At 29.1% G+C, this 13,426-nt stretch overlaps 6 protein-coding genes across 6 annotated transcripts; 2 read left to right on the top strand and 4 right to left on the bottom strand.

Annotated features, from left to right (window-relative positions):
* Positions 1-52: 52 nt before the first annotated feature.
* Positions 53-1,450, bottom strand: BN7_1915 (uncharacterized protein; the record flags this gene model as incomplete). Its single annotated transcript, XM_011277421.1, has 1 exon — positions 53-1,450. One exon carries the CDS (start codon positions 1,448-1,450, stop codon positions 53-55), a length of 1,398 nt encoding a protein of 465 aa, XP_011275723.1.
* Positions 1,451-2,025: 575 nt separating this feature from the next.
* Positions 2,026-2,577, top strand: AHC2 (Ahc2p; the record flags this gene model as incomplete). The annotated part of the gene is made up of 1 exon (XM_011277420.1): positions 2,026-2,577. One exon carries the CDS (start codon positions 2,026-2,028, stop codon positions 2,575-2,577), a length of 552 nt encoding a protein of 183 aa, XP_011275722.1.
* A 325-nt stretch (positions 2,578-2,902) lies between these two features.
* On the bottom strand, positions 2,903-3,322 carry BN7_1913 (thioredoxin family protein; the record flags this gene model as incomplete). Its single annotated transcript, XM_011277419.1, has 1 exon — positions 2,903-3,322. One exon carries the CDS (start codon positions 3,320-3,322, stop codon positions 2,903-2,905), a length of 420 nt encoding a protein of 139 aa, XP_011275721.1.
* A 798-nt stretch (positions 3,323-4,120) lies between these two features.
* BN7_1912 (thioredoxin family protein) lies at positions 4,121-4,438 on the bottom strand (the record flags this gene model as incomplete). Its single annotated transcript, XM_011277418.1, has 1 exon — positions 4,121-4,438. One exon carries the CDS (start codon positions 4,436-4,438, stop codon positions 4,121-4,123), a length of 318 nt encoding a protein of 105 aa, XP_011275720.1.
* Positions 4,439-4,649: 211 nt separating this feature from the next.
* Positions 4,650-6,233, bottom strand: BN7_1911 (Cortactin-binding protein; the record flags this gene model as incomplete). Its single annotated transcript, XM_011277417.1, has 1 exon — positions 4,650-6,233. The coding sequence occupies one exon, from the start codon at positions 6,231-6,233 to the stop codon at positions 4,650-4,652; it is 1,584 nt and encodes a 527-aa protein (XP_011275719.1).
* Positions 6,234-12,073: 5,840 nt separating this feature from the next.
* Positions 12,074-12,376, top strand: BN7_1910 (uncharacterized protein; the record flags this gene model as incomplete). The annotated part of the gene is made up of 1 exon (XM_011277416.1): positions 12,074-12,376. One exon carries the CDS (start codon positions 12,074-12,076, stop codon positions 12,374-12,376), a length of 303 nt encoding a protein of 100 aa, XP_011275718.1.
* Positions 12,377-13,426: the final 1,050 nt, after the last annotated feature.

Genomic DNA, 13,426 nt, shown 5'->3' with positions numbered 1-13,426 from the left:
TTCTAATTTATAGTGAGACATATCATAATCCATGTAACAAATTGCTTATATCTCATGACGTAAATGATTTGCTTGGGAAATGTGATTTCAAGTTATCTTTTAATAAAATTCTCATTAAATCAGGTAATTTTGTATCTTTTAAATTTGATTCAAAATTTTTAAAATTATCATATAAATTCAATAATAATAATAACATTGGAGTTGTCTTTTCAGTTGTTAATTTACATAATTTCTTCATTTTATAAGGTTCATCATAAGTATCATGACATAATTTGAAAAATGTACCATTTGATTTTAAAAATAATATATCAAGATCAATTTGCATTAAAGTTGTAGTACTCCAATCATTTAATATTAATTTTGGATTGAAATTTTCTGGGATTTGTATTAATACAAGATTAAACCCATCTGAAAGGATACATGAAGTTAAATTGCAACAACACATTTGTAATAAAATTTCTGTAATGAAATCATGTTCTGTAATTAACTTGTTAAAACTTATGTATGAAGTGATTTCAATTGATAAAAGTGAAAATTCTAAATTTGAATCATAATTTAAACCTTTAATATTTATACCTGGATAACTTTTCAATTCTATTGATTCATCATCATCATTATTATTATTATTATTCTTTGAACTGGATCTTGGAATCCGAGGGATATTAACCTTATATTCTTTTTCAAGATCAATATTTAAAATTTCACCATTATTTTCCATAAATATATAACGGAAAATTTTCAATACTGGTGCAATAATTCCATTCAATAAAAATTCTCTTTTACCTTTTTTTGTGGTAAGTAAATCATCACAGATAATTGATGCCTTACAAGTTTTCAACATGACATGTAAACATTCAAATATTTCATTAAACGTTTCCTCTGGATCTCGTAATAATAGTATTTCATCAATTTCTTTTTCAATAACACCTAATTTCATACTCATATTGTATAATAATTGTTCTGTTTGAGTTTCATTTGAATCATCAATTGAAATTGCAACACCAAATAGTTGGAAGGGGGGTTCAATTGATTTTAAACCATAATTCATTGATGAAGTACCACAAGTCATTTCATATTCATGGAATTCAACTGATTGTAAATTTTCAATTTCAATAGAACGAGAATTATTCTTGAAAAAAAGTGGTAATATGAATATTAATTTATAAAATCTAATAAAAGTCATTTGATCAATTATATTTCTTGAATCATTGAATGCAGTTGGGATATTATTTAATAATAAAGCTAAATATTCTTCAAGTAATGATTGATTTAATGATATTAATAAGTTTCTATTCAATGGTTTTCCATTACCATCCCTGAAATCCTTATCAGTAAAGATATTAAGCAATGAAAAATTCCTCATACTTTTATTAAGTTCATGGAAAGTTTTTTGAATGATTAGTTCTCTATTAGCTAATAACAAGCTTGATATGCTATGAATTAAGGACATGGTGTAATTACTCTTGGGGTACACTTTCCACTCCGTAGTTGACTATAACATTCTAACTTTGTTTCATTGTGAATAATTATATACGTATCCCAACCATTTTATATAAAAATTTCATTAAACCACTGAGCAATTTCTCATTGAGAATACTGAGAAGATTGAAATTTGAGAAGATTTTGAAAAAAGTTTATATCATCTGTCAAAATTCACAGTGTCAAATATTTTCGCGAAACATCCGCGAATTCTCAAAATCTTCGCGAATTTCCCAGTGGCGAAAAAAAAAAATCAAAATTGCTGGAATTTTGAATTTTTGAACCCGCAAAAATCAAATCAACAAAATCGAACAAAATTTGAATCTTTTTTGAATTCAATTTTGATCCATTTTTCAATTCCAAAAAACAAAAAAACACACTGATTTCTGCCTTTCACGGTACTGACAATGAGAAATTGAGCTGTTTGTTCTCTGCCTACGATCCCTTTTCAAAGAAATACAACACAGTTAAACCGCTATCAAAAAAGGTGCGCCCACAATATTACGGAGAAAGATCAGAGCACCCCCGAATCCAGCAGATTAAAGTATGGCTAATCCGTTATTGATGCAAAATGAAAATGAAGTTGAAATTAAAATTAAACAAGTACATGGAGTAGACAGTCAAGTAGACGGTCAAGTATCAGGTTCTGCTATGAAGAAGAGGAAAGTTTCAAATGGGTTGAATGGTGATTATGTAGGGATTACCCCTGTCAATGGTGATGGCCATAGTATTGATGATCATGAAAAATTATATAAATTTCAATCCAATCCTTTGGAATCAAATATTGATTATATCTCATTACAAAGTTCTCTAGATCTTTTAAGAGATCGTGCTAATAAATTAGAAAGAGATGTTCAACAATTGGCTGATTTTAAACAAAAGATTTGGGAAACTTCAGATTTGAAACAACTTCCATCAATTATAAAGAATAATTCAGATTATTTAAATGAAATTACTTATAAAGGTGTTACTATTAAAAATCCAAAGATAAATTGGAAACAAAATTTTGGTTTAAATATAGATGCATTAAATATTGATGAAAATTATGAAGAAATTAATGAAAAATATGAAATTATTAAAAGAGATCAATTATTTTGAGAATTATATCACAAAGGTTTGCTTATGATTATTATGAATTTTGGGTGTTTATACCACCACCATGTTTATTTTCGTTGCTATATAGAAGTTTGATTACAAGGACAGTCCAATTTGACACATATTACAATATAAGGAAAAAGAAGAAAAAAAAGGAGAGTTAAAAAAGTTTTATTTATTTGTTTATTCTATTGCTTTTAATATTATGATAAAAATTTATATCAATTGTAGTACAATATTACACTGAATATATAGTTATAAATTATATTTCATATACATAATAAAAATCATAGATCTGTGTTGTAATTTTGTGATTTGTTTTAATCAATTATTGATATTGTTCAATTGCTTGTCTAATAACTGGAGGATTAGCACCAACAATTTTACCAATTGGTTCACCATTTTTAAATAAAACAAAAGTTGGCATTGCAGTTATACCATATTCTTGAGCAATATCTTGTGATTCATCAACATCAACTTTTAAAAATTGTACTTCAGTAAATTCAGTGGATAATTTTTCTAAATATGGTGAAATTGCTTTACATGGTCCACACCAAGTTGCATAAAAATCTGTAATTGATAAATTTTCATTTTTAATTAATTCTTTAAAATCTTTTAAATCTGTTGAAAGTTTAATATTTGAATTAAATCTTAATTGTGATTGGAAAGGTTGAGATGATACTCTGGAGACCATTGAAGGTCTGATTCTTAAAGTTGATGAACGTAATGAAGTGATAATTGAAGACATTTTGAACAATTTTGATTTGGTCTTTTGATTTGGCTTGATGCAGTTTATTACAAATTAAAATCTCAGTCATATAATTTTTTTTTAATATATGGACAAAATTCGCGAACATTTACACCTGTAATTAACGGATTTTCAAGGAATTTTAAAATCATAGTTCAACGTCTTTTTGATGATTCATTTATTGTATGTGATGGTGATTGTTGCTGTTGTTGCTCATTTGATTAATCATTATCAATATCAGAATCTGAAGAAACATTTGTGTCAGCATTTTGTCTAATTCTAATTGCATGTCTTTCTCTCCTCTGGTCTCTTAAAGCACTTATCAATTAACACAACCAGATTTATCTTGTTTTCAATGAAAGCCATTTTTCAGAGATTTTGATAGATGTCTCATTTCAGTTTTGTACTATAGATCTCTTCACGTAGACAAAATTATGTGTTTTACCGGTAGAGATCGAAAATACAATTTAATTATTAATACAATGAAATGTACTACGTACTACGTGATTATATTTGGAAATAATCTCCTTTAAATTCATAGATGGGAGACGAAAATAGGGAAGTTCATGTAAACTTTTACAAAATTTTGGGCTGTAACTTATTACAGAATTCGCTTTAACTGCAACTTCTAATTGAATACAAATTATAATATGATAAGTTAACTTTATTTTAATTGTTGTACAATGTTACACCTAATATAGTCATATATATATATATTTAATTGCAGATTTTATTCCAACATCCTTAAATCATAGACCAGCTGTGTTGTAACTTTGAGTTTAATTTTTGGTTTGTCAATTATTGATGTTCTTCAATCAGTTTTCTCATAGCTGGAGGATTGGCACCTCCAAGGAAACTAATTTTTTCACCATTCTTAAATAAAATAAAAGCTGGCACTGAAGTTAGATGATATTCTTGAGTTATATCTTCTGAATCATCACTATCAACTTTTAAAAATTGAACTTCTGTGAATTCTTCGGATAATCTTTCGAAAATAGGTGCTATGGCTTTACATGGTCCACACCAATCTGCATGGAAGTTTGTAATTGTTAAATTCTCAGTTTGAATTAATTCTTGAAATTCACTCAATGAAGTTACAAAGTTAACATTAGACATCTTTGAATTTTGATCTGATATTGATCTTAAGAGTTTATGTACAAGTGCTTAAAATCTCAGCCTCATATAATTTTTTCCCCTGGATATGAACAAGCTGAATTCGCGAATATTATTTACACCTTTTGACGGATTTTTAAGGAATTTTATAATCATAATCATTAAAATTTAATTAAAAAGCTATAAATCTAGGTAAAAACAGTTAGCAATGAGTTTATTTGGAATGTCCCACAGCTGATCTATTTCTTTTACGAACTCTTGGATCTCTTGGTCTATTGAAAAGATTTGAAGTCGTTGGATCATTTGTTGGATTAGTTCTTTTGGTTGGAATTGTTGCTGGTTTCATAATTTGTGGTTTTGAAGTGATACTTGGTGATGATGATGAGGAGGATGATGATTGAGGTTCCTTATTTTGATGTTGATGTTTTTTAAACCCCTCTGGTTGAACTTCTGGTATTTTATCATCTGATATATAACTTGGTTTAGGATTTAAGTCATGTGATTGTGATTCAATTGGATAACTTGGTGATGGTTCAACAACATATCTCTTTGGTGATTCATTTGGTATTGGTTGTGGTTGTGGTTGTGGTTGTTGTTTTCGTGGTGATTGTTGCTCATTTGGAACATGGAATGGTTCATTCTCTGTATCAAGCATATCAATATCAGAATCTGATTTATTTGTATCATTTCTAACTTCATCTTCTTCATCTGAAAATTTCCCATCGATTTCTTCAATCCATTCATCATCTGAAGAAACATTTGTTTCACCATTTTGTCTTCTAATTGCATGTTTTTCTCTTTTTTGAGCTCTTAAAGCACGATATTCAACACGACCAGATTTATCTTGTTCAATGAATTTTCTTTGTAATGAATCAATTTTATCATTATCATCATTTAATTGATCTTCATTTTTAATTTTGTGAAACTCTTGTTCTAATTGATCTGTTTCAAGTTTTGGTAATTTTGTATTTTCATCAATAATTAATGAAGTTTCCTCACTATAACCTTTATTTTTAAGATTATTCATTAATTCTTCATTAGCTAATCTCTTTCTGGTTTCTTCTTCTAATTCTTCTTGTTTTTTCAAATTTAGTAATCTTTGTTTTTCTTCAATTTCTTCCTGGTATTGACGTTCTTCTTCTTCACGTTTTTTGGTTTTTAAATCTTCAATTTTTTGTTTTGCAACTCGTATTCTTTCATTCTCATCATCTTCAATAATTTTTGTAACTGTTATTTCAATTCTTTCATTTTCTAATTTCAAATCATTTTCAAATTTATATAAATCATTTTGTTTTATTTCAATTTTATTTGTTAAATTTTGAATTTCTTCATCAATTGATTTTGATTTTTGTTCAATTAAATCTTCTTTAAATTTATCAAATTGTTGATTTGAACCATTATTATAATCAATAGCAAAATTGAAAGCACTAACTCTTAATGCTAATAACCCTAATGTTTTAGATTCTATTTGAGAATTCCGTCTTGTTATAATTGATAATCTATCTTGTTCATTTGATACATTATGTAAAACATTTAAGAAATAAGTTTCAATAGATTTCAATTCTTCTTCTTTATATCCCACTGTGTTCAATTTGGATAATCTATCCTGTAACTTGTTCAATTCATCTTTCAGCACAGGTTGTGATAGTTTAGCAGCCATTAAAATATTTGATTTAGATTCTTCATCTTGTCTAATTTTATCAATATCTAAAGCACTTGGTTCAACATCTAATTCTACTTCTTGCTCTGTTGGATCATCCTCTGTAATATCTATGGTCTCAATTGGTTCTGATGACATTCTGATGCATTCAATGCGATAGTCAGTTCTTTAGTAGTTGATGTTTTGATCCTCAGATATCCTTATTATAAGGAAAGGTAATTTTCTATGTCTGAAAATTGATGGTTCGGAGCGATGTGCTTTTGAGCCTAGATCTGTTTTAATTAGACATTTGTTTAGTAGTTGGTTCAGGTACGTAACAGTATAGGCTAGGTCTTTATAACACAATATAACTTCTATAAATTCGACTTCATCTGCTTACTCTTCTATAAACCTATATATTGAGTGATATAAAAAGTTTTACTACTTTTTATCATCGACATCAACCAACTGTTAACCGGTAAGGACAACATTAGGGCTTTTGTCTTTTACTGATTTCAACATTCCCCCATAAGTTAGATTCACTTTCTAACTTACTTATGTAAAAGCTAAAGTCCTTGTAATAATTGGTTTCTGGTGGTTGTTGTATCTAGAACCTAGATTTTTGTCTATAATTTATCAGCCTCAATTTGGTTCCAAGATTGACCTAAACTTTTCTTTAATATGTCTAACCAATATATATACCAACAATCAGTTTATTAACCTAATGTGTTGGGTTATCAGTTCTCAACTCTGGTAATACCATTCGTTGTAACTCTCTGACTTGTGAGTTAACGTATAGTTCTTTATCCCCTATTGCTCTTAACTCTGGCAATCATTGGTCATAGCACTTTAAGTAAAGACTCTATCTTGTATAATAAAATGTAATGAATAATGTGAATATTTTTTCACTGTATTCCTGGAATCAACTTAGCATTCACGAATCTCAATCATAATGAGTATTCTTCTCAGTGTATTTGATATCCCAAGGTACAGCAAGTACACTCTGTTAAGTGGTTGGATTTAAAGTACTTATGGTTCAGAAGTATTTGTGATTACTGCCAAAGTATTTAATGTGACATTCTCCCCTCTAAAGTTCAATATCATTCAAAGTGTTTGACTTTATTGGACATTGTGATTACTGCCAAAGTATTTAACTTTATGTGACATTCTCCCCTCTGAAGTTCAATATTATTCAAAGTGTTTAGCTTTATTTGACATTGTGATTACTGTCAAAGTATTTAACTTTATTTGGCATTATTCCTTCTAAAGTTCAATATCATTCTCCCCTCTAAAGCTCATTTTACTTTTATCCTGAGGTATGAACTGTAAGTCTTTTCAACTACCTGTTCTATGAATGACATACCATATTTTGCTTAACTTTTATACTCAACCTTCTTTAACGTTCAGATAACTGAATTGATGTGTACTTGATATTAGCGAACGTGGAAAATTCCTGTTCATGCTTTGTGTGTGGGTGCTTCCTGTATACCACTTAATTTGAATGTGATTATTTGATGTAGTTGTGTGATAATATAATAATAGGTGGGCTATATTGCACAATTTGTACATTGTACACTATAATGTATGTAATAATTTATTTGGTTTTGAGCAATTTTGTGGGTGTTCAGGTTGTTCTTGAGCTTTTGGTTTATTAACTTCAAAGAAAAACGATAAAGTGATATCACATGTCTTGCAATATTTTATTGTAGCACGTATCTTGTAATTGTGATAACAATGCTGGTTCAAAGCCTCAATTGATTTTGAGTACTAGTCGAAACGAACCCTAGTTGTATGGATTGTAGATATCTTCAGAATTTTCACTGGTGATCTAGTATACCCATATCAATTTGTTCACTCCATACTTAAAACCATAATAACATATTAGCAGACATTCAAATTCTTCATCCAAGTTATGATATTTCTCGGGCTTTAACAATTACCCCCTATTTCACATAACCAGATCATTTGAGTGATTAGATCATAACATAAGGTTATTTGAGAATAAGCGCCTATATTAGGCTTCAAAGAGTAATATCAACCAAAGCAACCTCTAACCAATGTGTAATAAATTTTCAGCCATACCAGCCACTAACCAGTGATTGTTAATTAGTTCAACCAGTTCAAACAATACATGGTTTGAACAATACATGGTTCAACAATCAATTATCTCAGCCTAGTTTCAATTGGCTTCAATTAATAACCATAGACTGAACACAACTTAGGATGTCTCATCCTAACATCAGCATACATACATATATGAGCTGGAATTGGTCTCTAGTGACCATTTGGAAGCAATTACTTGAGTTTAAAGATTTTTCACCTCTCACTGTGTGATTAGCAACGTGTTACAAACCGCTGTTGTCACAAAAAGGTTCATTACAAAATGTTTGTATTTGGCACAAAAGTTATTATCAATAATATTATTTCATTGACTCGTTGCTAATCACACAGTGAGAGGTGAAAAATCTTTAAACTCAAGTAATTGCTTCCAAATGGTCACTAGAGACCAATTCCAGCTCATATATGTATGTATGCTGATGTTAGGATGAGAAAAATATATTATCCTATGGAAGGTTGATTACAATGTCGTAAAATATATTATCCTATGGAAGGTTGACTATAAGAGCTGGTTGTAAAATATATTTTCCCATGGAGGGTTGACTATAAGAGCTGGTTGTAAAATATGTCATCCTATGGAAGGTTGATTAAAAGAGCTGGTTATGAAATATATTTTCACATTCAGTATGTTTCCTGTGGAAGGTTGTCTATAAGTTGTAAAACATATTGTCACATTGAAGATTGAATTCAAACACAGAGCTGGTTTCAACAAACATTTATCATAAATCCATTGCATACAATTCTGATAGAGTTAATATACTGTCTAAATGAATGTCAAAAGCAATTTATATCACATAAATCATATTACATGTTATCTGCTTCAAACATGTTGATATTAACGAGTTATTAAAAGAATTCGTACTAGTTTTAGTTAAAGCTAACTTCAAAAATTTATCGTGGGTTGCTTTACTTGAATTATTTAAATATAATTTTTTTTTTAAAGAATATTCAATTGGAATTAATATAAACAACTATTACATAAATAGTTGCTATCACTATGATAGAAGGAATATTGAATCTTGTTACCAAAAGCACATTTTCTATTTAAAAGGGGGAATGTTACAAACCGCTGTTGTCACAAAAAGGTTCATTACAAAATGTTTGTATTTGGCACAAAAGTTATTATCAATAATGCGAGAATATTGAACCCAAAATTACCTCCATTCGAAATATCGTCCATGATGCTGATCCATGAATCATTCAAACAGTAGGGTTGGACCTTGTTGCTGAAAGAAAGACTGATGGTAGTAGGACTACTAAAAGAAATTATACTTTCTCCAAATGTTAATATTTATGATGGTGTTGGTTAAACGAAAGAGCTCTTATCTCTTATCAAGGCCAAAGGAAAGAGTTTATACCACATATTGAAATGATAACTTAGATGTTGCTCCAAAAGTTAAGTTACAGGAGGATCAATGGAGAACACTGTGGGTGAAAGACGTTGGTATGCAAAACATTATAGAAAAATGATAGATTAGAGGACAACTTTATAACAGAAAAGTTTGTGTCGCTCAGAGTAATCCCACCATAATTTAGGAATGCCATCAACAAGGGTTAACAAAGTAGTGAAAAATTGTTTGATGATGAGAGTATATGCATAGCTCGGGCTACCAGAAAACGTCATTTCATACCAAGAAGTGAAAGGATTAAGTATAAGTATGAAATAAAAATTGATCTGGTTTATCAAAAAGCAGAACCAATAGTTTGGGGAAGCTTATGCCAGATGTTTTCAAGATATTGGTAAATTTGCTGATGATTATGAATAAATGCTTTACTAAGGATAAAGTTCAAGCATTTGTTTTATTGAAGTTTAGAATTTCATTGGCTAGAAGTATTCATGGTTGAGGATTAAGCCTGTCCTGTTAAGAATCTTCAATTTTAGAGATAGACTATCGAACCATGATGGTTGTTGACATGGTATCTTATTTGGTTCACTGAGAGATTTGTGTTATATAATGTCATAATAATTGACATTTATTATTATTGTTTTTATTTCTTTCATGAATCTACAGATAAAAATGTTATACAAAATTTGTTAAAAGGTTTAGTATTTTCCAAACTAAGCTATTGCTGGTGATGTTAAGGTCACAGGAAGATAATACAGGTATTGAAGCTTATCAGGAGATTGATCGGCTTATGGTGAAGTAAGGAATTAAGGTAATGATGTTCACCTCATCAAGTTTTATTCACAAAAGAAGTAGTGTGATAGCTATAGGTTTTACAGTGTTTGACATTATATTTTGAATAAAACTTGATAAATTCTATACTGCTGGTGAATAAGCTGGTCGAGTTGATCAGATGATTGAGATGAAGATTATATCATAAAGATTGAATAAATACTTTGAAAAAAAAAAAAAAAAAAAAAAAAATTTACATACCTGGATAGAAAATGATATAAATGAGGTTCATGGTGAATAGAATTAGACATTCATCGTTACAAATATACTATTCAAAGCTCCATTTGCTGCTGAAGAATTTAGATATTAATCACAGAAATCAACTAAAGGACATATACTTATGATATGAAACTTTATGAAACAGGCTTTAATGAAAAGCTGATAAGAATGGTGAATTACATAGTGATTTTTGCTGATACAGATATTGAATATTGATGATGCCTAACAAGGATTATAAATGAAAATTTCTATTGGTTCTCATTTGAAAAGAAATTGTGCTGTCTGGTAATGGCTCTTGTTAAAATTGAAATGTTGGTGTCAATGTGCTGATATGGGATCCAAATTCCAATAATAAGTTCGTACTCGTGGATAAGGTTTTAGAGGGATACATCAGAAATAATTATAATTGAAATGTGCAATATTAATAATATAATAGGGTCAAGTTGCCTCAGAATTTTTAGTTATACTTTCTGATAATGATAAAGAAGAAGTCAAGCACACAATCACTCTATTTAATCAAGAAAGAGGAAGTGATGCGAGAATATTGAACCCAAAATTACCTCCATTCGAACCCTAAACGTGGAATTTGTTATGATAAATCATATAATAAATTATGCCCAAAACATACATTTATTATGCACAAAACATACATTAATTATGCACAAATCGTGCATAAATATCAAGAGAAATATATTACTGAAAGGGTAATTTGAGATAGAATTATGATCAGATAGAGTAATTGCTAAAGAAGAGCATTGTCTAATCAAATGACTATACATTTAGTGATAGAAGTATAAGGAACCAAGGTGAAATAAGTGAAAGTATATAAAAGAGAGGAAGAATCTCATCAAATTATGTATTAGATTGTTTAATAGAACATCCTTCATTTGTCTTACTACAAGTACTATAAAGTAACGTCTGCTATTGATAAGAACTATTGACCAAGGGTAGAATTGTCTACATCTTAGCTTCAACTTCAAATAAGGACCTTCGGGTCCCAATTTCTTCCAAATAATATTATTTCATTGACTCGTTGCTAATCACACAGTGAGAGGTGAAATAATATTATTGATAATAACTTTTGTGCCAAATACAAACATTTTGTAATGAACCTTTTTGTGACAACAGCGGTTTGTAACAAGATCTAAACACAAAACTACATTATAATTGATAAATCACTTTAAACATAGAAATTATACTAAACTTGTACTGTTATCATTCTTTTCATCAAATGTTTGATATAATTACTTTTTTCTTCTGTGTGATTTCGGGCTAAATTGATAATCTAGGAAATTCGGTTCAAGTGGATATGAGAATATTACAAAAGTTTAGTACTTGAGAAAAATCTTTTGGACTATGGAGTAAAGCTTCAAGACATTAATAATATGAGCATTATCTCTTTATATAAATACATTCAAATATTCCTTTTGGTGAGCTTTGACAATTAGTAGTTTCGAATATTATCATTGATACAAATTATACACTATGAAGAATTTCATTAATATATCTCGTTTATTTAACAAAGCAAATCAGAAACCTACTCAGTCATCAGCCGTTCAAAGATCTGCTGAACATCTTGGTAACTCATCTAAAGCAGAAAGTCAAAATGCTGTTAAATCAAATCTTAAAGCTCATAAAAATACATTAAACCGTACAGTTGTTAACAGTGAAAGGGATCATCAAAGTGGTATTGATTCTCTTAATGTCAGTTATACTAATATTCATGACACAGAAGTCCAAGCATATCAAAAGAAGTTTTGGTTAGAAGCTATGTATTCAATGGTTTAATTGCAACGAGGGGTGTTTGACAAAAAAGGTTTATTATGTTGAAAAGGGAAAACAGTTGAAGGTTTTGAGATCTTCATAGATTTTGTGAACCCTGAACAGTGTGTGTAAAGCTACAATCCTAGGGAAGCATTAATGAAACAAAATGATTCATCTTGGAGGATAATATTGATCAATAAATTTTTGGTCAAGATTACTTTATTGAGGGGTTTAAATAACCATCTGTCTTTCCATATTAATCAGTGAACTTATCATGAGCCTCCACCTTGACATTATAATCACACAAGATCTGTTTATAACTATCAGAAATGAATTGAATAAAGTTAGTATATATATATTTTCAGTCTTCCATTTAAAAAGATTTTCGTAAAACATTTCATAGATGATAAAATTGCAGTATCAATTGGATAATTTTGATGCAACATATTCATATTCACCAAATGGACAGTTAAATTTATAAACAAGCTCGGTGTTTCAATGAATACATCATGACACATACATCTCAATCATTCAAAAAATCAGTCATTCTCTCATATCCTATTAAATGTTTCAGTATCAATACTAAAGTCTAAGAGCTGGAAAATTGTTTTTTAGTGTAGTTTATAAAAAAATCGGTATATGTCTGCCACTCACACGTGTCACTAAAAGTCATCAGAATACTTTATTGTTTATATAAATACAAAACTTAAGTGGATATCCTATATCAAACTAAATTATAGTAATGCTTGAGACCCTATCATTATTCTGATCATATTTTTAAACCCATAGATCGCAAAAAAAAATTGAATATTTTTAGATTTCTCAATTTTAAATTGAATAAATAAAATAGTTAACATAGAAAATTTTGAAATCAAAATTTTTTGAATTTCAAATCCAATTTAGATGACAAAATAACCTCATAGGTAGACTTTCCCAATATATTGAATTTGATATTATTAGATAAAAAGTCATTAATAGAATGTTTAAATGCTATAAAATTAAAATTAAGCCGGAAGCTCATATGCTGCCCTAACCAATAACAGCAAAACACGCTTTATGCCAAAATTTCGAAAT

Source organism: Wickerhamomyces ciferrii, contig 00043, assembly GCF_000313485.1.
Source record: "Wickerhamomyces ciferrii WGS project CAIF00000000 data, strain NRRL Y-1031 F-60-10, contig 00043, whole genome shotgun sequence".
In the NCBI taxonomy this organism is placed as follows: Eukaryota; Fungi; Ascomycota; class Saccharomycetes; order Phaffomycetales; family Wickerhamomycetaceae; genus Hansenula; species Hansenula ciferrii.
The sequence above is the reverse complement of the archived record's forward strand: the minus strand, read 5'-3'. Positions and strand labels throughout refer to the sequence as shown.